Consider the following 21,828-nt stretch of genomic DNA (forward strand, 5'->3'; position numbering starts at 1 on the left):
CAGCCTTCCCGAGGCCACCGGCACCGCGGCCCGGTGCCAGCCCCGGGCACCGAGCCCCGAGCTCCCGCTCCCAGGGGACCGCAGCGGTGTCACCGCCGGTGGACCGAGCCGGGCCCGCCGCACCGGATCCCGGTGCGTTTATTGGTGAGGGGGGGGACACCGCCTCCCCGGTCCCGGGGGGGACACCCGTGGGGCAGAGCCGCGTTATATCAGCGCCGCCGCCCCGCGGGCCGCGCATTCGGGCGGCGGGAGCGGCGCTGGCACCGCCGGGAGCGGGAGGGGGGGCTCGGCCCGGTGCCCCCCGGTGCCCCCGGGGCGGAAGGAAAGCGGCGAAGGCGGCGGAGTCAACATTGAATATTTATTAATCGCCGTCGAAGGACGCTCGGTAATTACAGCCTGGCCGCGATCGCACCGGCGGCGGCTCGTCACGGCCGACGAGTCCTGGCGGGGCCGGGACCGGGCGGCGAGAGCGTCCGGCGGGGCCGGGGGCGGGCGGCCCCGGCAGGGAGGGGAGGGGGCCGGTGCATGCAGAACGGCCGGGCCCCCGGCCCCGCGCCCCGCGCGCCGCCGCCGCCGAGCAGGGTCCGGGCGGCGGGGACGGGGACCGGGAACCGGGACCGGGGAGCGGGATCGGCGCCCGGCGCGGGGGGGTCTTGCATATCGTTGGCCATAAATATTTATTAATCGAAATGAAACGGAACGGAAACACGAAAGCACTTCTGGTGTCGGGCAGCGGGTCCCCTTTGCTACAACGGTTTGTGGGTTTTTGTTTCTTTTTCCCTTTTTTTTTTTGTTTTTTGTTTTTTTTTTTCCCGTTTTAGTTTTTTTTTTTCCCATAACTTTTTTTCTTTCCTTTTTTTCCCCCATTTTTTCTTTTTTTTTTCCTTTTTTTTTGTTTTTTTTTTTCGTTTTCAAAACATTTCTCAGAAATCCTCCTCCTCTCCTCCTCCCTGGTCTCTTAAAAATGCTGGTTTCTCGAAGGTGGTGCGGGCAGGTTCCGACAAAAAAAAAAAACAACAAAAAAATCCCAAAAACCAAAGAAAACCCAACAAAAAAAATTTTAAAAAAAGCATTATCGGCTTCCCGGCGTCTCCCGGCTGAAGGAATGCGGCAAACCGGGACGGAGACCCCCGGGCCGGGCGCCGCGAGGGGGGCGCAGCCCCGCCAGCCCCCCCGGAGCCCCGCTTGCATAGCTGCGGGCTGCGCTTCCCGGCTCCGCCAGCTCGGGAAAACCGGGGCGGCTCCGCTGGGGAGGTGGGGGGGAGTGGGGGGGGGTGTCTTTTTTTTTTTTTTTTTAATTATTATCATTGTTTTTTTTCCTTTTTTTTTTTTCCTTTTTTTTTTTTTTCTTTTTTTTTTTCCGTTTCAAGTTTTTAAAACAGGTAAAAAACGTCCTGACACACGCGCTGCGAGGAGCTCCCGGGGCGGGGAGCGGGGCCGGGGCCCCCCCAAAGCAAAGTGCATCTCGGAGCGTCCGCCGGGCCGGGCCTCTTGCATAGATAGAAATTGGGGTTCGTTCCTCCCTGCGCCTCTTTATTGCTTCGGAAAGTTTCGCTCCGCGCCGAGCGCGGGCTCCTCTCGCTCCCACGGGCCGGGGCAGCGGGTGTCCAATGCCGGGGGGGTCCGGGGGGGTCGGGGTCAGGGCTGGGGAGGGGGAGAAACGGCCCAAAATGGGGGTGGGAGGTGGAGGGGAAAAAAAATTAAAAAATAAATGTATAAAATTTAATTAAAACGAATTAAAAATGAAACGAAACGGTTCGACCCAGAGGGTTGTGCTGGGTAGCGGGGGGGGGTTTCGGTGGGCTGGATGGGGGGGTCGGCCCGTGCGGGGCGTCTCCCCCTGGAAAATAATAATAATAATAATAATAATAATAATAATAATAATAATAATAATAATAATAATAATAATAATAATAATAATAATAATAATAATAATAATAATAGCTGTAATAGTTATTATAATAATAGCGACGATAACAGCGATCATAATAAAATAACTAAATAAATTACGTTAAATAATAAAGAAGTAGCAATAAATAATGAAAATTTTAAAAATAACGAAATCCACCAGAATAAAAAAAAAATTAAGGAAAAGGGAAATTCCTCCCAAAAAAGCACTTTGTCCCCACGGGGCGCGGGGACCCGCCGCCGGGGCCGGGTCCCCATATTGCACCAAAGCCCACGGCGGAGCCCCGGGGGCCGATCCGCGGGTGGGGTGGGGGGGTTTGGGGGAGTCTCCCCCCCCTCCCCGCCACCTCGGCGATGGGGAGGGGGTCCCGGGGAGGGGAGGGGGGGGGGGTCAGTTGTGGAAGAAGGCGTTGAGCTCCTCGTACATGGGGCCCCGCTCGTGCGGGAGGTGCATGTCGTAGGGGAAGATGTTCTCGGAGTGGACCCCCCCGCGCATCCCCGCCGACCCGAAGACCAAGTTGTGGGCGGCGGGGCGGGAGCCGGGCAGCGCCGAGTAGTGCATAGAGTAGTGGTAGCTTTTCTCGTGGTCGGGGGATGAAGAGTCCTGCTTGAGGGAGAAGTTGCCGTTGATGCAGAGCGGGGGGCTGAGCCCCCCGTCGTACTCCGAGCTGTTGTAGTCGGGGGAGGTGTTGCCGTAGAGGCTCTCGTAGGCGGAGGCGCAGTAGCCGTGTGTCCTCAGCCCGTGCGGCCCGGGGCCGGCGGCGGGCGGGCAGGGCGCCGCGGCCAGCCGCGAGCAAGGGTAAGGGTAGGGGTGCACGGCGAAGGAGGCGGCGTTGGGGCCGTGGAACCGACCCCCCTCCTGGCCCTGCTCCGTCAGGAAGTTGCGGGAGTTGAGCTGGAGGCAGCCGGCCACCAGGTTGGTGGTGGGCTGGGACAGCCCCTTGCACAGAGTCTGCACGTAGGAGACCAGGTCGGGCCGCTTGCCCGAGCGCAGGATCTCGGAGAGAGCCCAGATGTAGTTCTTGGCCAAGCGGAGGGTCTCGATTTTGGAGAGTTTTTGGGTTTTGGAGTAGCAGGGAACCACCTTGCGCAGGTTGTCCAGGGCCGCGTTCAGGTCGTGCATCCGGTTCCTCTCCCGGGCGTTCGCCTTCTGCCGCCGCAGCTTGGACCGCTCCAGCCGCGCCTTCGTCATCTTCCTCTTCTTGGGGCCGCGCTTCTTGGGCCGCTCGCCCTCCGCCTCCTCCAGGCCTTCCTCCTCCTCCTCCTCCTCCTCCTCGTCCCCTCCTAGCTCCCCTTCCTCTTTGCTCTCTCCCAGCGAACCCTCGGGCGGCTCCTCGGGGAGGGCGCAGCCCTTCCCCGCCCGCTCCTCCTTCTCGCTCCGGGCATCCTCCTCGCACTCCTCGGCCCAACCGGGGAATTTCGGGACTTCGGGGACCAGGCTGGGCTCGCTGAAAAGTCGCGTCAACATGGTGGCTGCAGCGGGGGGCAAAGAGCCAGGCGTTACCGGCGGCCCCGCCGCCCGCCGCCCCCTCCCCGCCCCGCTCCGCTCCCACCCGCCGGGACCGGCGAAAACGAATTGGGCGCGGGGCCTCCCGCCGCCGCCCCCCGCCCCCGCTGCCCGACCCCGGGGCCACCGGGGCTCTCTCGGGGTGCGGCGATTTCGCCCCGGCTCGACCCCCGCCGGCCCCACCGCCGGGGTCCCCGCGGCCGCCGCCCGCGCCCCTCTCCCGTTCCTCCGCACACCCCCCGCGCCCCCCCCGCTCCCGGCCCGCCCGGTGCCGCCCCCGCCCCCCCCCGCCGGTGCCCCGAGGGCCGGGCCCGGTGTCGCCGGTCCCTCTTTGACGCCTCCAACTTTTCCCTGCCGCGGGCGCGGAGCGGCCCTGGTGGCGGCTCCGCCACCGCCTTCCCGGGGCCGGGGGGGGTCGAGGCGAGACCGCCGCGCCCCCCCGCATCCCCAGGTACCCCCCGTACCCCCTCCGGCCCGGTCAGCCGCGCCCGCCCTTCCCCTCCCCGCCCCGGGGCTCCCCGCGGCCGCCGGAGCGCGGCCCGTAAAATGCGGCGGCACCAACCGGGGGGCGGCGGGGGCGGCCGGGGCCCCCCCCGGGGGGGGCGCGGTGGCCGCGGGCGGCGGCGCTGCCGGGGGCGCCCCCGGGGCCGGGCGGCGCGGCGGGGCCGGGGCGGGGGCACCGCCCGGGGCGAGGGCCGGGGGCGCTGGGGGGGAGCGGGGGGGCGGCTCCGCCAGGTCGGGCCCCCCCGGGGCGGCGGCGCGGAGGCTCCGCGCTGATTTCGTTGATGCCGCTCGGCCGCCGCTGCCCGCTCCGTCCCACCGGGACCGCGGCGCCCCGGGCGCGCCCAGGCTTGGGGGAGGGAACGGAGGAGGCGAAACCCCAAGAATTCCCCCTTGGGGGGGACTTCGGCGGGGGCAGGAAAAAAAACCCCATCAGCGGGGCCCGCGGGGAGCGGGAGAACCGAGGGCCGGGGGAGAACGAAAGATGGGGGGAAAAAAGGGCGAGACGTGGCGGAGAAACAAAATCAACATGGAAGTTGCCTTTTCTCCATTCAAGTTTCCTCCGCTGCCCTCCCAACCCTCCACTTCTTACATAACTCACCTTCGGGCGGACCGCAGGAATTCTTATTTCATTGTTCCCAGCATCTTCTGGGAGCGGGACGCGGCTCCTTGAGGTGCTCCAGCCTCCTGCAGTCCTCTATCCAAAAGGAGGCGAGAGTGGCATCTCTACCCAGCAAAGGGGGTACCAGCTCTGCTGCCAGTGCCATATGGTTGGCACGTCATGCGCGAGAGCTATCACATGAGAGCTAATGATTGACATGCGCTTGCATTCAGGGAGATTTGTCTCTCTGGGGAAGGAGGACTCGCCATCTGTCACTCTGTACTCTAAAAAAAAAAAAAAAAAAAGGAAAAAAAAAAAGAGAAAAAAAAAAAAAAAACCTCTTCCAAATCTCCAGCTCTGCCTACACGCTGCAAAATGGGACCCGGGCGAGATGCAGGCGATGGCGGGGCCGGGAGGAACAATGGAGCCGGCGGGAAAAGCGGCCATCCCGGCCGGGCCGAGCGTGGCAGGGGCACAGGCGGGCGCTGGGGTGAGGGGGGCGATGCCACGGGGACCCTCGCTGGGAGCTGGCATCTGCGGCTCCTGCAAAACGCCGCGGCTCGGCCGGCTCCGTCCCCACCCTCAGCCGGCAGCCGAGAGGCGATGGCGAGGGCCTGGCACGGGCTGGGCACGGCAGAGGTGCTGGCAGTGCCCGGTTTGGCCACGCCGGTGCTGCCACGGGGCTGCAGGTGTGTCCCCACGGCCACACGGCCTCGCCAGGGTCCCTCCACCCTGTGGCACAGCCCCACACGGCCTTGGCACCCTCTGGGCACACACACAGTCCCCCTTGCACGCTCACACCCTCCTTGATGCGCACGAGGGCTGAGCCCCCACGGGTGCCAACCCCACGGCGCTGGTGGCCGAGGCCCGGCCGTGCCACGGTGCTGCCAACCAGGCCTTTGTCTGCCGGGCACCTCCTCACTGCTGTGCCACCCTGCAGCCTCCAAATCTGTCCCCAGCACAGTGACTGGGCACCCAGAAATCGCTGCTGCCCTTTTGGTGGGCACCGGCAGGGCCACAGGACCGCAGTGTCCCCAAAGCCACCTCCCATCACCCGGTGTCCCGGTGCCATGTCCTGGATCTCCCCTGTCCCCACAAACACGGGGGTCAGGACCTGCCTGGCTGGAGGGCTGGGGACAGGGGCTGGGTGCCACATGCCAGGCGAGGGTGGCACGGCCGTGACGCGGACACGGTGACAGCGGTGGCAGTGCCCACACCCAGACAAAGGGCTGGCCATGCCCGGCCACCAGGGCCATCAGCAGTGCCCATTGCCCCGGTGCAGGTGCCAGGGCTGGATGTGACAGAGTGTCACAGTGTGGCGAGTGTCCCCCCGGCAGGAGCCCTCTGATTGTCACTCACGGCTGCGGCCCAGCAGATGGCACCTGGGGCCGGCCTGCAGCGAGGCAAGGCCCACCCCACCCTGCCAGGCATGGCACCGACTCCCGGGCATCCTCCTGGCACAAGGCATCCCCTCCCCGCGGCGCCGATGGGCTCCCTCTGCCGCTGCCGTCCCCGGTGGTGACCTGCGGGGAGCCCGCCCTCACCTGGAGCCTGTGGCACTGCAGAGCCAGCTCCGGGTGTGTCCCCACTGCCCTGCCATGGTCCCCAGCCCTTGGAGGGTGGGCACAGCCCAGGTGCCAGGGCAGTGAAGCCATCAGTGCCCCTGTTCCTGGCATCAGAATTGCGGCCCGTGGGGGACAAATGGGGACGAGGAGGGGCCACAGGGTGAGTGACCGAGGTGGCCGGGGTGGGGACAAGGATGGGGACAGGGAGGAGGCACAAACCCCTGGTCTGAGTGGGGACAAGGATGGGGACAGGGAGGAGGCACAAACCCCTGTCTGAGTGGGGACAAGGATGGGGACAGGGAGGAGGCACAAACCCCTGGTCCATGTGGGGACAAGGATGGGGACAGGGTTGGGGACAGGGAGGAGGCACACACCTCTGGCCCAGGTGGGGACAGGGATGGGGACAGGGTTGGGGACAGGGAGGAGGCACACACCTCTGGCCCAGGGTGCCCATTACAGCCTCATTAGCAGCCGGTGAGGGCCAGGGTGGGCTCATCAGCATGCGCAGTGCTTGGAGGGAGAAGAAAGTGGAGACATGAAACGGGGAGAGGAGATGAAAGGGGAGCAGGGAGATGAAAACCCAAAGCTCTGCCTCGGTGGGTGCAGCGGGCAGTGCCAGGACTGTGCCACAGGGAGGGCAGGAGTGGCATCCCAGCGCTGTGCCCGTGCTGTCCCCTCCACCATGGCCTGTGGTGGCAGGGCCAGCCCCATCCTGGCCCTCGGGTGACTTTGGGAAGGGGTTTCGCCCCCAGAGGTGAGCAGGGATGCGGCAGCACAGCACAGGCCTGGCTGAGCAGGATCCACCCCCCAGGATTTGGGGCTGTGTGTGCAGCAGGGGCAGCTGAGGCCGAGCTGAACCCAGGGCCAGGCACAGTTTGGGGAGCAGGGGCGGGGCTGGTGCTGCCTTTTGGGTGTGGGGGGATGGCCCAGTGCCCCCGGGGCTCTGGACCGGCTGTCCCTGCACTGCCACCTCTGCTCCCTGGTGGTGACCATGACCCCGGTTTTGCAGCCTCGGTGCCAGGCAGGCGCACACTGAGGAGTTTGGCTGAGACACGGAGCTCTTTCCTCTCCCAAATTCCACCCTCCACGTCCCTTCCCTCCCTCCAGCAGGAAGCGCTGGCTGCAGGGGGGGACCCAGCGATGGCTCAGGGGACACGAGCCGCGGGGAGGGGACACGGGCAGGTCGGCCCTGGCACAGCCGGGTGCTGGGTGGTGCCGGGACACGGCTGGGATCCAGCTGGGCCCGGGTGGCTCCGGGGGACCCGCCTGGGGCGAGTTCACAGCCCCGGCGCGCCGATGTCACCGCGGGCCAGGCCACGCTGTCCCCTCCCGGTGTGGCACGGGGGGTCATGCCAGCTGTCCCCTGTCACCGCTAGGGTCCCTGCTGGCCCTCAGCGAGGCCCGGGCGATGGATCCGGCTCCGGCATCTCCCCGCGAGCGGTGGCGGGGGGGAGGCGGGGGCCGCTGCCAGATGGAGCCGGCTCCGCACTGCAATATTTCTGGGAGGTGAAGGCTGGGGAGAGATGGATGCGCTAAGGCGCGGCGGGAATGTCACTGAGGGGAGGAGAGCAGGAGCTGAGCACATCCCTGTCCCCATCACTGTCCCCGTCCTTGTCCCGGGTCCCTGGAGCAGCTCCACCCTCGGAGGAGCCAAACCTGGGCAGGTTCCGGGCCGAGGGTGAGCAGGGCCCCGGCTGCGGGGGGATGGGGAGGGGTGGGTGGTGCCCTGCCCGTCCCTGTGTCCCCAAATGTCCCTGCAGTGGTGACTGTGCAGGGTCATGGGAGGAGGGAGCTGAGGGAACAGAGGGGAGCTCTGGCTGGGCTGGCATCAGGAGGGTTTGGGGAACTCCTTCATCTGCTCCAGAGGAGGATGAGGAGGTGCTGTGGCAGCCCGGGGGCTGTGGTGTGGCTGCTTCACCCACTGCTCCCAGGGCATCCAAATTCCTGCTCATATCCCCCACCTGTGTCCCCAGCCTGTCCCCCCAGCCTGTCCCCAGCCTGGCCCCCCAGCCTTGTCCCCATGCTGTCCCCCACAGTCACACACACACCAGGGACCTGCCAGGTGCTTTTTAAGCCACACGTTGTTAATTAGGAAGGTGACACCTGGGAATTGCCCGGTGGGAAACTGCGGCTCCACAGGGGGCTGGGGACAGATGATCACGGGGTGGGGACGCTGAGGATTTGTCCCCCCTGCCCCACACTCTTTGTCCCCTGTGTGTTCACCCCTGCTGAGGTCAGATGTCCTTTGGGGACAGTGCGGGGCTGGCACAAGGGACCCCAACCCGGGGCTGGAGGGAGCTGCTGTTGAGATAACAAGGCCACCCTGGTGATGTCACAAAAGCCGATGACATCACAGCTGGCCTGTGACATCACCGGGCTGCAGGAGTGCCCACAGCAGCCTCTCCGTGCCCACTGTGGCCACACTGGCGGTGCCACCAGAGTGGGCACAGCTGAGTGGGCGCTGCTGGCAGTGTCCCCAGCCCCCCTGGCAGGTGGCAGCAGCCTGGGCCTGTTTTGGGGGCTGCCAGGGCCCGGTGCTGGGGGCACACGGGGGTGCTGGGGGCTGCCCATGGCCACGGCCCCCTCCATCACCCCCATCTCACTTGCCTGCCCCCCAAAACCAGGCAGCCTCTGAGCGTGTCAGGCCTCAGCCAGAGGGGTGGGCACAGCTGAAGGGACACCAGGGTGGCACCAGGGACAAAGGGCTGGGCTCGGAGCTGTGGGGCTGGGGGTGCCAAGCCCCATCCTGAGGGGGTCTCGGGTCACATCCCCTGGGGGCAGCTCCAGCTCAGCGCTGCTGTCACAGAGCTCAGCTGCCCCCCCCCCCAGTTTGGGGCACCCCGGGGTGCTCCCCCCAATCCCTGGGGGCACCGGGGGACCCCCACCCCCCCTCCCGGCTGCTTTTGGGAGGGGCAGCCCCCCCAGCCCAAGGCCGAGGTGTGTGGGGGGGCCCTGTCAGGGAGCGGATTTGGGGAGATGGGGAGGGTCTCCATGGCGACAGAGCGCGATGACGACAGTCGCCATGGCGAGGCTGCGTGGCCCGGCCCGTTGCCATGGCGACGCGCCTGGCACAGCCAGTCGCCATGGAGATGGCCGAGGGATGGAGCGGTCCCCACGGTTCAGGGATGGGATGGGATGGGGGGAAAGGGGGTGTCCCGAGGGCTGAGCCCCCCAACGCTGCCCCCCCCGGGCCTCGCCGGTGCCGCCGCCCGCCCGGCGCCGCCGCCTCGTGCCCGGTGCCGCCGCCGCCGCCGCCCGGGATCGTTTTCACGAGGCTTTTCCACTCCAGTTCACACTCCCATCTGACAGGCCCAACTTCTCATTTTCAGAGTAATCACTCCACTGCACTAATTGCACATGCAAATATGCAAATTCGTATTAATTAATTACTATACTAATTAGTTCTGTGGTATTTGCGAGTAATAAATCATTCGGAGGGAGCGGGAAGCTGGAGACCTGGCCCATTTACACTTCGCATAAAAATTTAATAGGCGCTCCGGCTGATCCGGGACAGCCGTGCCACCGTGCTTAAAGGCACAGAGCTGGCCTGGCACGGCGTGGGGGGCACAATCCCCCCCGGCCCTGGCACAGAGAGGGCACCAGGGAGGGCAGAGTGGGCAGGGAAAGGCGAAATCAGGGAAAAGCAAAATTGGAGAGAAGTGAAATTGGGGGAAAGCGAAATTGGAGAAAAGCACCGGGGAGGAGGAATGGGGGGGTGTGAGGGGGTGATGTGTGTGGTGCTGTTGGTGGTTTCCTTGTGGGGAAACTGAGGCAGGGAGGAGAGGGTGGGGGTACCCTGCTGCTGGCTGTGGGGATCTGCCCTCAGCCCTCCTGGCACCCAAGGATGGGGGTGCCGGGGGGGTCACCCTGCCTGGCAGCTGGGGTGGATCTCACTGGCCACCGGTGCCACACCAGCATGGTGACCGTGCCTGGATGGTGGCACTGCCACCAGAGAGGCACTGTGACCATATTGGCACTGTGACCATGCCTGAATGGTGGCACTGCCACCAGAGAGGCACTGTGACCACAGTGGCACTGTGACCATACTGGCACTGCCACCAGACAGGCACTGTGACCTCACTGGCACTGCCACCAGACAGGCACTGTGACATCACTGGGATTGTGACCACAGTGGCACTGTGACCTCACTGGCACTGTGACCACACCAGCACTGCCACCAGACAAGCACTGTGACCACAGTGGCACTGTGACATCACTGGGATTGTGACCACAGTGGCACTGTGACCATGTCTGAATGGTGGCACTGCCACCAGAGAGGCACTGTGACCACAGTGGCACTGTGACCATACTGGCACTGCCACCAGACAGGCACTGTGACCACAGTGGCACTGTGACATCACTGGGATTGTGACCACAGTGGCACTGTGACCTCACTGGCACTGTGACCACACCAGCACTGCCACCAGACAGGCACTGTGACCATATTGGCACTGTGACCATGCCTGAATGGTGGCACCGCCACCAGAGAGGTGTTGTGACCATACTGGCATTGTGACCTCACTGGCACTGCCACCAGACAGGCACTGTGACCATATTGACACTGTGACCATGCCTGAATGGTGGCACTGCCACCAGAGAGGCGTTGTGACCACACTGGCATTGTGACCACATTGGCACTGTGACCTCACTGGCACCATGATCATGCCAGCACCACCACCACGACCCCACTGGCACAGTGACCACATGCCACCACATGCCAGCACGGTGACCATGCTGCCACAGTGACCACTGTGGCCCTGTGACCACTGCCACCACGCCAGCGCTGTGACCGTGCTGCCAGGGTGACCACGTTGGCACCAGGACCAGGCTGGCAGTGCCAGCACCGCGCCAGCCCGGCGCAGCCGCTCCCCGCTGCCACCTTGGGGGATTTTGCGAGCCTTTAATTGTGGTAAGCACAGATTAATTAAGCAGCGATAAACACAAACCCATGCATTATTGATGAATAAGGGTGAGTTCAGGTTGGTGCGAGCGGTGTAATTAAATATAAACCTCAAGCTGCCCATTGTTAAGGGACAAATTACATTACTATTGTGACACGTGTCGGGGCGAGGGGCTCACGGCCTGGCACCTCCACCCACAGCCCCCGGAGAGGGGGTGGGGGGCAGCAACGGGCACCCCACAATGCCAGGGCAGGGCCCTTTCCCATCCTGGATCCTTGTGCAGCTCCATGGGGACACGTGGGGACAGCAGAGACGGGGTGTCCCCACTGGGGTGGGGGCACTGTGGGTGGCACAGCCCTGGCACACACGCATGAACACGCCTGGCACACACGTGCAGATGTGCACAGCACAGACACACACACACCAACACACACGTGCCCATCCCTGGCACACGCGCATCATCCACACCCCCCTCCCCAGGCTCCTCCTTCCCTGCTCCCTCCTCCCCTGCCCAACCCCCCCTCACCGTGTCCCCGCAGCCCCGACCCCCCCCCTGCACGACCAGAGCCCCCCCCGTGGGCACCACGCTCTCCCCTGTGCCCCCCCCGTGCCAGGCACCGTGCCCGTGTCCCCTCCCCGCCGGCACCGGGCTCTCCCCGTTAAACCCCCGGGGACACCCCCACACCCCCAGGGGGACAAGCGACAATGACCCCGGGGGGGGCTGCGGGAGAGTGGCGAGCCCGGCTGTGCCCCCCTGGCCCCCCCTTGCCCGGCGCGGGGTGGGGGTGCCAGCTGGAAGCTATTTATTAACCAGTCATGGTTAAATTGGTTTATAAATTAACAGATGTTTTAACTTTATTCTTTCTTCTGGGAATGGAGGCAGCAAACTGGGCTGTGCTGGCGGCCGGGACCCCCCCCGGGGGGGGGGGTCAGCGGTGGGCTGGGGGGTAGCGGAGCTGGGAGCCCCCACCTTGAGGCTCTGTGGGGCACCAGGAGGAGTTTTAGGATCCTTTTGGGGCCCCACCTCCGCAGGGAATGGGGTGGGAGGGGCTTGGGGCTCTAGAGGACACGTGCTACAGGTGGGTAAACTGAGGCACGTGGTGTCCCGCAGGCAGAGGAGACCCCCGGGCTGCCTCACCACTGCACCCCTTACCTGGAACCCCCCAGATTTGTCCCTCCCCACCTTCCCCCTTTATCCTCCCCCGGTTTCCCCCATAACGTTCCCCCTCCAGGTTTTACCCGTTCAGCCCCTCCCGGGGCCGGGCACACCCTGGCACCGGGCTCTGCGTGCATGAACCCCCCAAACATCACAGCCCCAGTGCCCCCCAGTGCCCCCACAGCCCCCGGTGCCACCCCGCGGGGTGGGTGTGAGGTTTGGCACGGGCCAACCGGGGCGGCTCCAGCCGCGGCTCCGCTCCGGCCACCCCGTGCCAAAGCCCTTGAGCCGCTGCCCAGCCCACGCGGCCGTGCCAGCCCCGGGTGGCCGTGCCAGCCTGGCCATGCCAGCGTCGGCAGTGACATCTGCCACCGCGTGCCGCCGGCGGGCACACGGCGCCGGGGAGGGCACCAAGGAGCCGGCACAGCCCGGGGGTGCAGCCCCCTGCCCGCCCTGTTGGGGGGTTCAGGGCTGTGACCCCTCCTCGGTGAGCCGGGGACACGGCCAGGTGTGGGGACACAATGCGGGGACGCGGCCACCCCTGTGCTGCCAGGTGTGGGGACACAATGCGGGGACACGGCCACCCCTGTGCTGCCAGGTGTGGGGACACAATGTGGGGACACGGCCACCCCTGTGCTGCCAGGTGTGGGGACACAATGTCCCCCCATCCTGCCGGGAATGCGGGGACACGGCCCCTCCTCGTGCCCCCGCACTTTTTGGGGGTAGGGGGCTGCAGACCACCCCACATCATGCTAAAAATATGGGATTGCACCCCCCTAGTCCTGCCTCAGTTTCCCCATCGCACCCCCCAGTGTCCCTGAGCAGGGCAGGGGGTGCCCCTTCCCCTGCCCCCTCCATGAGCCCCCATTTAGGGGACGTCCCTCCCAGACCCCCTTCCCCCCTCTGCAGCCCCCCCAGGGTGGTCTCTGGGGGGGTTCCCAGCAGTGAAGGGGTTAAGCCCCCTGCGCCCCCCCCCCCCTCCCGCCGCCCCCTCGGGCTCCCACGCGTGCTCCGCTCCCACGCGTGTTCCCACTCCCGGCACCCAGGGGAGCACCGGCCCCCAGCCGCCGCCCCCGCTGCAGCTCCTGGGGGCGGCTGCACCCACGGGGGGGTCTTGGGGTGCAGGGGGGGCTCGGGGGGCTCAGCTCAGGGCGAGCTGGGAGGGGACACCCGGGAGAGCGGGGAGGGACACGGAGGGGGACACCGGGGTGAAGGGCACTGAGGGGGGGGGGGGGGGTCCCGGCACCCCCGAGCCGACCCCCGCCCATCCTGCGGCCACGCCCCCTCCGTGCACAGGCCCCGCCCCCCCGGCACTCACCCTTGGACAGAGCGATTGTCCCCACGATGCGGTGTCCCCGCAAGGCCCTGTCCCTACCATGTCCTGTCCCCGTGGTACCCTGTCCTTGATGTGCCCCATCAGCGCCACACTGTCCCCAGCACACCCTGTCCCCACAATGCTCCAGCCTTGGGACACTTAATCCTCGTGGGACACTGTCCCCACCATGGCCCATCCCCTGCACACCCTGTCCCCACCATGGCCCATCCCTGGGGCTCTTTGTCCCCATGAGACACTGTCCCCACCATGGCCCATCCCCAGCACACCCTGTCCCCACCATGGCCCATCCCTGGGGCACTTCGTCCCCATGGGACCCTGCTGGCCACGATGCTCCACCCCCAGCCCACCGTGTCCCCGTGCTGTTCCACCCCCAGCCCACCGTGTCCCCGTGGCACCCTGTCCCCACGACGCCCCCCCTTTCCCCACCACGACGCTCTGTCCCCATCTTGTCCCCTCCCCACGTCGGTCCATCCCCACACCCTCCGTCCGTGCCCAGGGCTCCGCGCTGGGCTCAGGCTCCTCTCCGGTGCCCGCTGCCGGGGGGCGAGCGCTTCTTCCCTCACCCTGCTGCTATTTTTACTCTCTCCGCGGGAGGATTCGCTGCTGCGCGGAGCTGCAGCCCCCGCGGCACCGCGGCACGGGCACGGGCACGGGCTGGGTGCCCACGGCGTGCCTGTCCCGGCGACGAGGAGCGGGGCCATGTGTGCCACACGTGTGCCTGGAAGGTGCCCCCCGTGTTCCTGGGCCCCCCCTCTCCCTTGCAGGTGCCACCCGCGGGTGACGCTGCGTGGGCGCGGGCGCGGGCGGCGCCTGCCGATCCCGGGGGGCTGCGGGTGCCGGCGCTGCCGCAGCGCAGGGAGGGGAGGGGGCCTGGCCACCCCCTCACACGGCGTCTTCGTGGGTGGGAGAAGCGGGAACAGCAGCGGGATGGAGCCCGGGAACCTGTTGCCATAACGACTCCGGGTCCCGGGATGGGGACGGTGCGCAGAGCCTGGCACAGGGACACCTGGCACAGCCAGGGTGACAAAGGGACCCCTCACATTGTCCCCAGATTTTGGTCTCCACGAGGACACTGGGCTCTGCTGGCGCCTGTCCCTGGTTTGTCCCCATCCATGTGGTCACTGCGCTGTGCCACAAGCACAAGTTTGTCACCCAGAGCCAGGTTTTGTCACCCAGAGCCAGGTTTCGTCACCCAGAGCCCGGCTTTGTCACCCAGAGCCAAGACTTGCCACGCAGACCTCCCAGAGCTGGACTTTGTCACCTAAAGCTGGCCTTTGCCACTCAGAGCCGAGATTTGCCACCTAGAGCCAGGATTTGCCACCCAGAGCCACAATTTGTCACTCGGGGCCGGGCTGTGCCGTGTTTTGCCGCGTGGTGCCGGGCGGGCGGGAGGCTGGTCCATGGCTCGGTGCCACTCGGGTAAATATTTTGCTGGAGCGGTGGCTGCTGGCCCAGGGCCACCCGCAGCCGTTGGAGCACCGGGAGATCCGGGGGACGGAGCCAGTTCCCAGCTCCCCCTTCCTCGTTCCTGCTCAGAGGCGGCTTCCATCGACACCGCCCCGGGACATCCCAGGAGGGGACGAGCCACCGCTCCGGCTGTCCCCCCCTGCATGGGGACCCCCGGGCTGGGGACGGGAGAGGTGCCCTCGGTGTCCCCCGACCCCTTCCTGGCAGCTCTGGTGCCCTGGGGGTTGAATCCCCCCCTTCCTCATGGGGAACATTTTTGTGTCCCCTGGGATTTTCTATGGGGAAAATCTCCAAAAACTGGGCAAGAGCCAAGGCAGGTGGGCACAGCCGCGGGTGAAGACGCAGCCCCCGCACCCCCAAAATCCCGGGGGCTGCAGCTGGGGGTGGGGGGACCCCTGGCACACAGGGGATGGGATGTTTGGGAATCCCATGTCCCCACGGGTGTCCCCTCCAGAGCGGTGGCCCTGTCCCATGTGGCACAGAGCAGCCGGGTGGGGGCAATTTTGCCGCTGCCCACACAGGGGTGGGAGCGGCTGTCCCTCTGTCCCCTGCCCCCTGTCCCCCCATCTCTGGAGAGACTCAAGGGACAGGGACACACACGGAGCCACCCAACGCGACCGGCAACCGCAGGTGGGGTCCCCCGTGGCAGGGAAGGGGTTAAGGACCCCCCCCAGGTTGGCTGAACCCCCTGGGGGGCTCCCCAAGGGCTCATTACCGCGGCCTCAGCCCCCCTGCCCGGGGAGGGGGGGATGAATAATTCAGCTCCTGGTAGGAAGACGTGTCCTCCCTCCCTCTCCTTCCTCCTCCTCCTCCTCCTCCTCACCGGCTCTGCCTTCCCCACCTCCCGCCACTCTCATTCCTCGCCGTACCGAGCCTCGGGTGCCACGGAACTCCGCTCGGTACCGGTGCCAGAGACCCCCCCCACCCCTCCCCACCGGCTCCGGTGACTCCCGGCCAAGGCCATGGATCCCAAGGAGCGCAAGAAGATCCAGTTCTCGGTGCCCGCCCCCCCCAGCAACCTGGACCCCCGCGCCGTGGAGATGGTGAGGGGCAGAGGGGAGCAGGGAGCGGGGAGCGGGGAGCCCGGGGGTCCCCCCTGCCCGCCGGGGCAAAGCGCTGCCGGTGACCCCGGGGCGAGGAGGGACCCCCGGAATGACCGCGCGGGACGGGAGGGGGACGGGATGGGGACAGAGTGGGACAGGAGGGAGGGGATGGGACAGAAGGGGATTGAACCGGACGGGAGGGACGGGAAGGGACCGGGAGAGCAGGACAAGGGGGATCGGAGGGGACAGGAGGGACAGGACAAGGGGGATCGGAGGGGACAAGGCAGGGATGGGACAAGGGGGATCGGAGGGGACAAGGCAGGGATGGGACAAGGGGGATCGGAGGGGACAGGGCAGGGACGGGATGGGCACCGGGAGAGCAGGACGAGGGGGATCGGAGGGGACAGAAGGGACAAGGCAGGGGATGGAAGTGACAGAGGGGATGGGACAAAGGGGGATTGGAGGGGACAGGAGGGTCAGGATGGGACCGGGATCCTGAACAGGAGGACAAGGGGGATCGGAGGGAACAGAGGGGATGGGACAAGGGGGAGGTGGGAGGGGACAGAGGGAGGGAGGGGATGGATCCGGGGGGAGATCGGAAGGGACAGAGGGGACAACAGGCAGGGGATGGGACCGGCAGAGCAGGACAAGGGGGACGGGAGGCACAGACCGGACGGGACTGCGTGGGGGACACAGAAAGGGACGGGGACAGGACGAGAGAGCTCCAAGGTCCCCGCACACGGAGAGTTGTGCCAGGGGGACAGGGACAGGGACAGGGATGGCACAGGAGAGCAGGATAGGGATGAGACAGAGGACAGGGATGGGGTGAAGGGGACAGGACACGTCGGGAGTCAGTGCAGCCACCCCCGCCGGTTGTCCCTGATCCGAGGGGACATTCCCAGCACACGCCGGACCCGGAGCCCCCCGGACGAGCTGGCCTGGGGCTCTCGTGGGGCTGGGACACACTGGGGACACCCCTGGGACCCCGTGCCGGGTGGGTTGGTGGCCCTGCACCCACAGGCGCACACACACGCTCACACACGTGCGCACACGTGTCCCTGGGGCACAGGGCAGGGCACAGGGGACCCGGGGCGTCCCCAGCCGGTGACACCCTGCTGTGCCCCAGATCCGCCGGCGGAGGCCCACGCCCGCCATGCTCTTCCAGCTCTCCGAACACTCGTCCCCAGGTGAGCGGGGCCGGGCCGGGACACGGGGCGGGGGACGGTGGCAGGGATGGGACACGGTGTCTGTCAGGGTGTCTGGGATGGGACACGGTGGCAGGGATGGGACATGGTGTCTGTCAGGGTGTCTGGGACGGGACACGGTGTCTGTCGTGGTGTCTGGGATGGGACACGGTGGCAGGGATGGGACACGGTGTCTGTCGTGGTGTCTGGGACAGGACACGGTGGCAGGGATGGGACACGGTGTCTGTCGTGGTGTCTGGGACAGGACACGGTGGCAGGGATGGGACATGGTGTCTGTCAGGGTGTCTGGGACGGGACATGGTGGCAGGGATGGGACACGGTGTCTGTCAGGGTGTCTGGAATGGGACACGGTGGCAGGGATGGGACATGGTGTCTGTCAGGGTGTCTGGAATGGGACATGGTGTCTGTCGTGGTGTCTGGGATAGCACACGGTGGCAGGGAGGGGACATGGGATGTAGTGTCACCTGTGGAATGGGATGTCCGGCAAGGAGGGGACGCGGTGTCACATAAGGAAGGGGGTGGCAGGGAACCCCTGGAGGGGGTCCGGGGGTGGGCACGGCCCCGCCGGGTGCCCGTGTCCCGCTCACCTTTCTCTCCCCGGCGCTGCTGACCCAGAGGACGAGAACCTGCCCTACCAGGTGAGTGAGCGCCGGGAGCCCCGAGAGAGCCCCGAGAGAGCCCCGAGAGAGCCCCGAGAGAGCCCCGCTCTCCCTGTCCCGTGTCCCCCGGGGGCGTTATCGGGGCCCAGCCCCGGCGCCCGGAGCTTATCGGCTCCTTCCCGGCACGGGCACACGGCGCCAGCACCGGGACGGGGACACGGGATGGGGACATGGAGCCGAGCCAGGCTGGGCAGTTTGTGCAAAGCAGCGCGTGACCGTGGCGGGGTCACCCCCCCAGTGTCCCCAGCGCCGTGTCCCCAGTGCCACATCCCCGAACACGAGGTGTCCATAACGGGGTCACCATCGGGGGCAGCCCAAAACCACGGCCCCAAGGAAATGTCCCCATCCTGGGGACCCCAATGCCACATCCTCATGGAAATGTCTCCACAGTGGGGTCCCCAATGCCACATCCTCATGGCAATGTCCCCATCATGGGGGTCCCCAATGCCACATCCTCATGGCAGTGTCCCCATCGTGGGGACCCCAATGCCACATCCTCATGACAATGTCCCCATAATGGGGACCCCAATGCCACATCCTCATGGCAGTGTCCCCATCATGGGGGTCCCCAATACCACATCCTCATGGCAATGTCTCCACAGTGGGGTCCCCAATGCCACATCCTCATGGCAGTGTCCCCATCATGGGGGTCCCCAGTGCCACATCCTCATGGCAGTGTCCCCATCATGGGGACCCCAATGCCACATCCTCATGGAAATGTCTCCACAGTGGGGTCCCCAATGCCACATCCTCATGACAATGTCCCCATCCTGGGGACCACAATGCCACATCCTCATGGCAGTGTCCCCATCATGGGGACCCCAATGCCACATCCTCATGGCAGTGTCCCCATCATGGGGACCCCAATGCCACATCCTCATGGCAATGTCCCCATAATGGGGGTCCCCAATGCCATGTCCTCATGGCAGTGTCCCCATCATGGGGGTCCCCAACATAGGATCAGGGTCCCCACGGAGGGGTCCTCAGGACGGTGTCCCCAATACCCCATCCCCAGTGCAAGGTCCCCAAGGCAGGGTCCCATCATGATGTCCCCGGTGCCACATCCCCTCAGCAGGGTCCTCATTGCTGGGGATGGGGTGGGTGTCATCCCCATCATGAGACCCCCATCGCAGCCCCACCTCACCGGGGGGGTTCCCGGCTCTCCGGGGGCCGCGGTGACCCCCGTGGGGGACACGGGGCCCCCCCATCCCGACGCCTCTCCCCCCGCAGCGCTCGGGCGAGGGCTGCCTGCTCAAACCAAAGAGGACCAACCCGTGTGCCTACACCCCGCCCTCGCTCAAAGGTACCGCCCGCGGGGACACCGGGGGCACGGCGGGGGCTGCGGGGACAGCCCGGGGCTCGTCCCGGTGCTCCCGGTGACACCCGCGTGTCCCCAGCCGTGCAGCGCATCGTGCAGTCCCACCTGGAGAGCGGCATGGGCGGGGGGGACAGCTCCGACGGGGAGCCCGATGATGGCTGTGACCCCGACAGTGCCCTCGAGTCTGGTGAGGGGACAGGGGGACACGGGGAGGGGGTTCTGGAGCTCAGAGGACACAGGGACGTGGGGAGGGGGATTCTGGAGCCCAAAGGATGGGGGGACATGGATGTCACAGCCTGGGGGGACACAGGGATGTGGGGAGGGAATTCTGGAGCCCAAGGGATGTGGGGACAGGGATGCCACTGTCTTGGGGACGCAGGGACGTGGGGAGGGGGTTCTGGAGCCCAAGGGATGTGGGGACATGGATGCCAGAGCTTGGGGGACACAGGGACATGGGGACAGGGATTCTGGAGCCATGGGGGTGTGGGGACATGGATGTCAGAGCCTTGGGGACACGGGGATATAGGGAGGGGGATTCTGGAGCCTTGGGGACACAGGGATGTGGGGAGGGGATTCTGGAGCCCAAGGGATGTGGTGATGGGGCTGCTGGAATCTGCGGGATGGGGACATGGCCCTGCCAGAGCCCAGGGGACAGGGAGGCCGTGGGGACACAGCCACAGGGGTGCCAGAGCCACGGGGATGTGGGCACACGGGGACACAGAGCCCGGGATACGTGGGGACAGCATTGCTGGGGCCTGGGGGACACAGGGAGGTGGGGACGGGGGTCGCCATCCCCTGTAGCCCACGGGGATGGGGCCAGGGCTGGCACACGGGCTGCCTGCGACGCTGTCCTTGCTGCCCACGTGTCCCCGTCCCCCGCGGGGCTGGTGACGCCAGCCGGACCCCCGGCCGCTGTCTGACGCGGCCCCGGCCGTGTCCCGGTGCTTCCCCGGGGCCGCGCGTGCCTCGCCGTGCCCCGGCCTCATCGAACCCCGCCCGGGCAGCCCCGGGGAGCCAGGGCAGAGCCGAGCGCAGCTACTTCCCCGCCGGGCTGAAGGCGCACAAGCGGAAAGGTAACGGGATGGGGACGGGGGAGCGCACAGACGGGGTGGGAGGGGGACAGGGGTGGCGGGAGAGTGGGTGACGGGGGGACAGTGGGATGGCAGAGGGATGGCAGGAGGACAGACAGACACAGTGGAGGTGATGGCGGAGAGACAGGAGGATGGGGACAGCGAGGGGACGGGGTGGTGGAGGGATGGGGGACAAGGATAGGGGGGTGGCAGGAGGATGGGGACAGCAGGACAGGTGTGGCAGGAGGATGAGGATGGTGGGGACAAGGATATGGGGGTGGCGGGAGGATTGGGATGGTGGGGACACACAGGGACAGCGAGGGGACAGGATGGTGGAGGGCTGAGGATGGTGGGGGACAAGGTCCCCATCAGGAGGATGGGAACAGCGGCACAGGGATGGCAGGAGGATGAGGATGGTGGGGACACACACGGACAGCGAGGGGACGTGGCTGCTCACTCTCCCGGGGACACCGGGCGGGCACCGGGGCTCGGTGCCGCGTCCCCTCCGCCCCTCAGCGGGGTCGCCTCCCGCCGCGTGTCCCCGGGGCCACCGTGCCGGTCGGTCCCCGCAGGCGGGCAGAAGGTTTCCTTCGCCGGTGGCATCGACGAGCGCGAGGAGGACCTGAAGTCGCTGACGGTGTCCGAGATCCCCGAGGACCCCGAGGGAGCGGAGGGCGACGAGGACGAGCCGGGCCAGGAGCAGGACGGTGGCACCGGGGGTACGTGGGGGGCTGTCCCCCCGCCATCCCCGCTGTCCCCGGTGCCACCACGCTGCTAACCCCGCGTTTCCATCCCCAGAGCGGCGACACGTGGGTTTCGCCGAGGTTCCCTCGCGTCCCATCGGCACCGAGCGCCACTCGCCCACCTTCCCGCTGGGCACCAGTTAGCTGGCACCGGACACCGGGCACCGGCCCCGCCCGGCCCTCCCGGCCCCCGCAGCTTCGCCCGTGCCCCCCGGCTGCCCCCCGCCCGCTGCCTGCGCTTCGCCTGCCGTGCGCCCTGTGCCGCGCCGTGCCGGGCCGTGCCGGGACACGCCGGGACCCCCGGAGACCCCCGGCCGCCCCCTCCCCGCGGGCCTCGTGCCCCCCCCGGCTGCCGGTGATGGAGGAGCCGGGGATGGGACCCCCGGGTGCTGGCGGCCCCCCCTGGCTGCTGCCCCCCGGCCCCGAGCGAGCAGAGCCCCCCGCCCGCAATAAACGGCTGTACAGAGGGTGCAGAGTGGTTTTGGAGGGGCTGGGGGCTCTTTGGGGGGGGGGGGGTCTGGGGTCTGGTTCTTGTTGGGGGGTGGGGCGCCCCATGAATACCCCCCTGTCCCATAGGGAATGGTTTGTCCCCCACCCTACTGAACCCCCCCCATGTAAGGAATGGTGTCTCCCAGCCCCATGGATACCCCCCCACCACCACGCAATGGTTTCTCCCAGACCCACTGGGACATATCCTGTACACCCCCCAAGGGGGAGAATGGTCTCTCCCAGACCCCCTGTACACCCCCAAGGGGGAGAATGGTCTCTTCCTTGCTCACCCCATAGACACCCATGTCCATACGGGGATGGTTTTGCCCTCACCCCACTGATTCCCCCCTTTGCAATGG

The 21,828-nt window shown here is 66.6% G+C and overlaps 2 protein-coding genes across 2 annotated transcripts; one reads left to right on the forward strand and one right to left on the reverse strand.

The window, feature by feature from the left end:
* Positions 1-344: 344 nt before the first annotated feature.
* NEUROD2 (neuronal differentiation 2) lies at positions 345-4,691 on the reverse strand. Its single transcript, XM_036398762.2, has 2 exons — positions 4,518-4,691; positions 345-3,381 (listed from the first exon to the last, which is right to left on the reverse strand). The coding sequence occupies exon 2, from the start codon at positions 3,374-3,376 to the stop codon at positions 2,300-2,302; it is 1,077 nt and encodes a 358-aa protein (XP_036254655.1). The 5' UTR covers positions 3,377-3,381; positions 4,518-4,691; the 3' UTR covers positions 345-2,299.
* An 11,028-nt stretch (positions 4,692-15,719) lies between these two features.
* PPP1R1B (protein phosphatase 1 regulatory inhibitor subunit 1B) lies at positions 15,720-21,447 on the forward strand. Its single transcript, XM_036398763.2, has 8 exons — positions 15,720-15,985; positions 17,112-17,172; positions 17,806-17,828; positions 19,080-19,152; positions 19,247-19,354; positions 20,172-20,240; positions 20,810-20,956; positions 21,036-21,447. The coding sequence occupies exons 1-8, from the start codon at positions 15,905-15,907 to the stop codon at positions 21,122-21,124; spliced, it is 651 nt and encodes a 216-aa protein (XP_036254656.1). The 5' UTR covers positions 15,720-15,904; the 3' UTR covers positions 21,125-21,447.
* The last annotated feature ends 381 nt before the right edge of the window (positions 21,448-21,828 follow it).

This window comes from Molothrus ater, chromosome 27 (genome assembly GCF_012460135.2).
Source record: "Molothrus ater isolate BHLD 08-10-18 breed brown headed cowbird chromosome 27, BPBGC_Mater_1.1, whole genome shotgun sequence".
NCBI lineage: Eukaryota > Metazoa > Chordata > Aves > Passeriformes > Icteridae > Molothrus > Molothrus ater.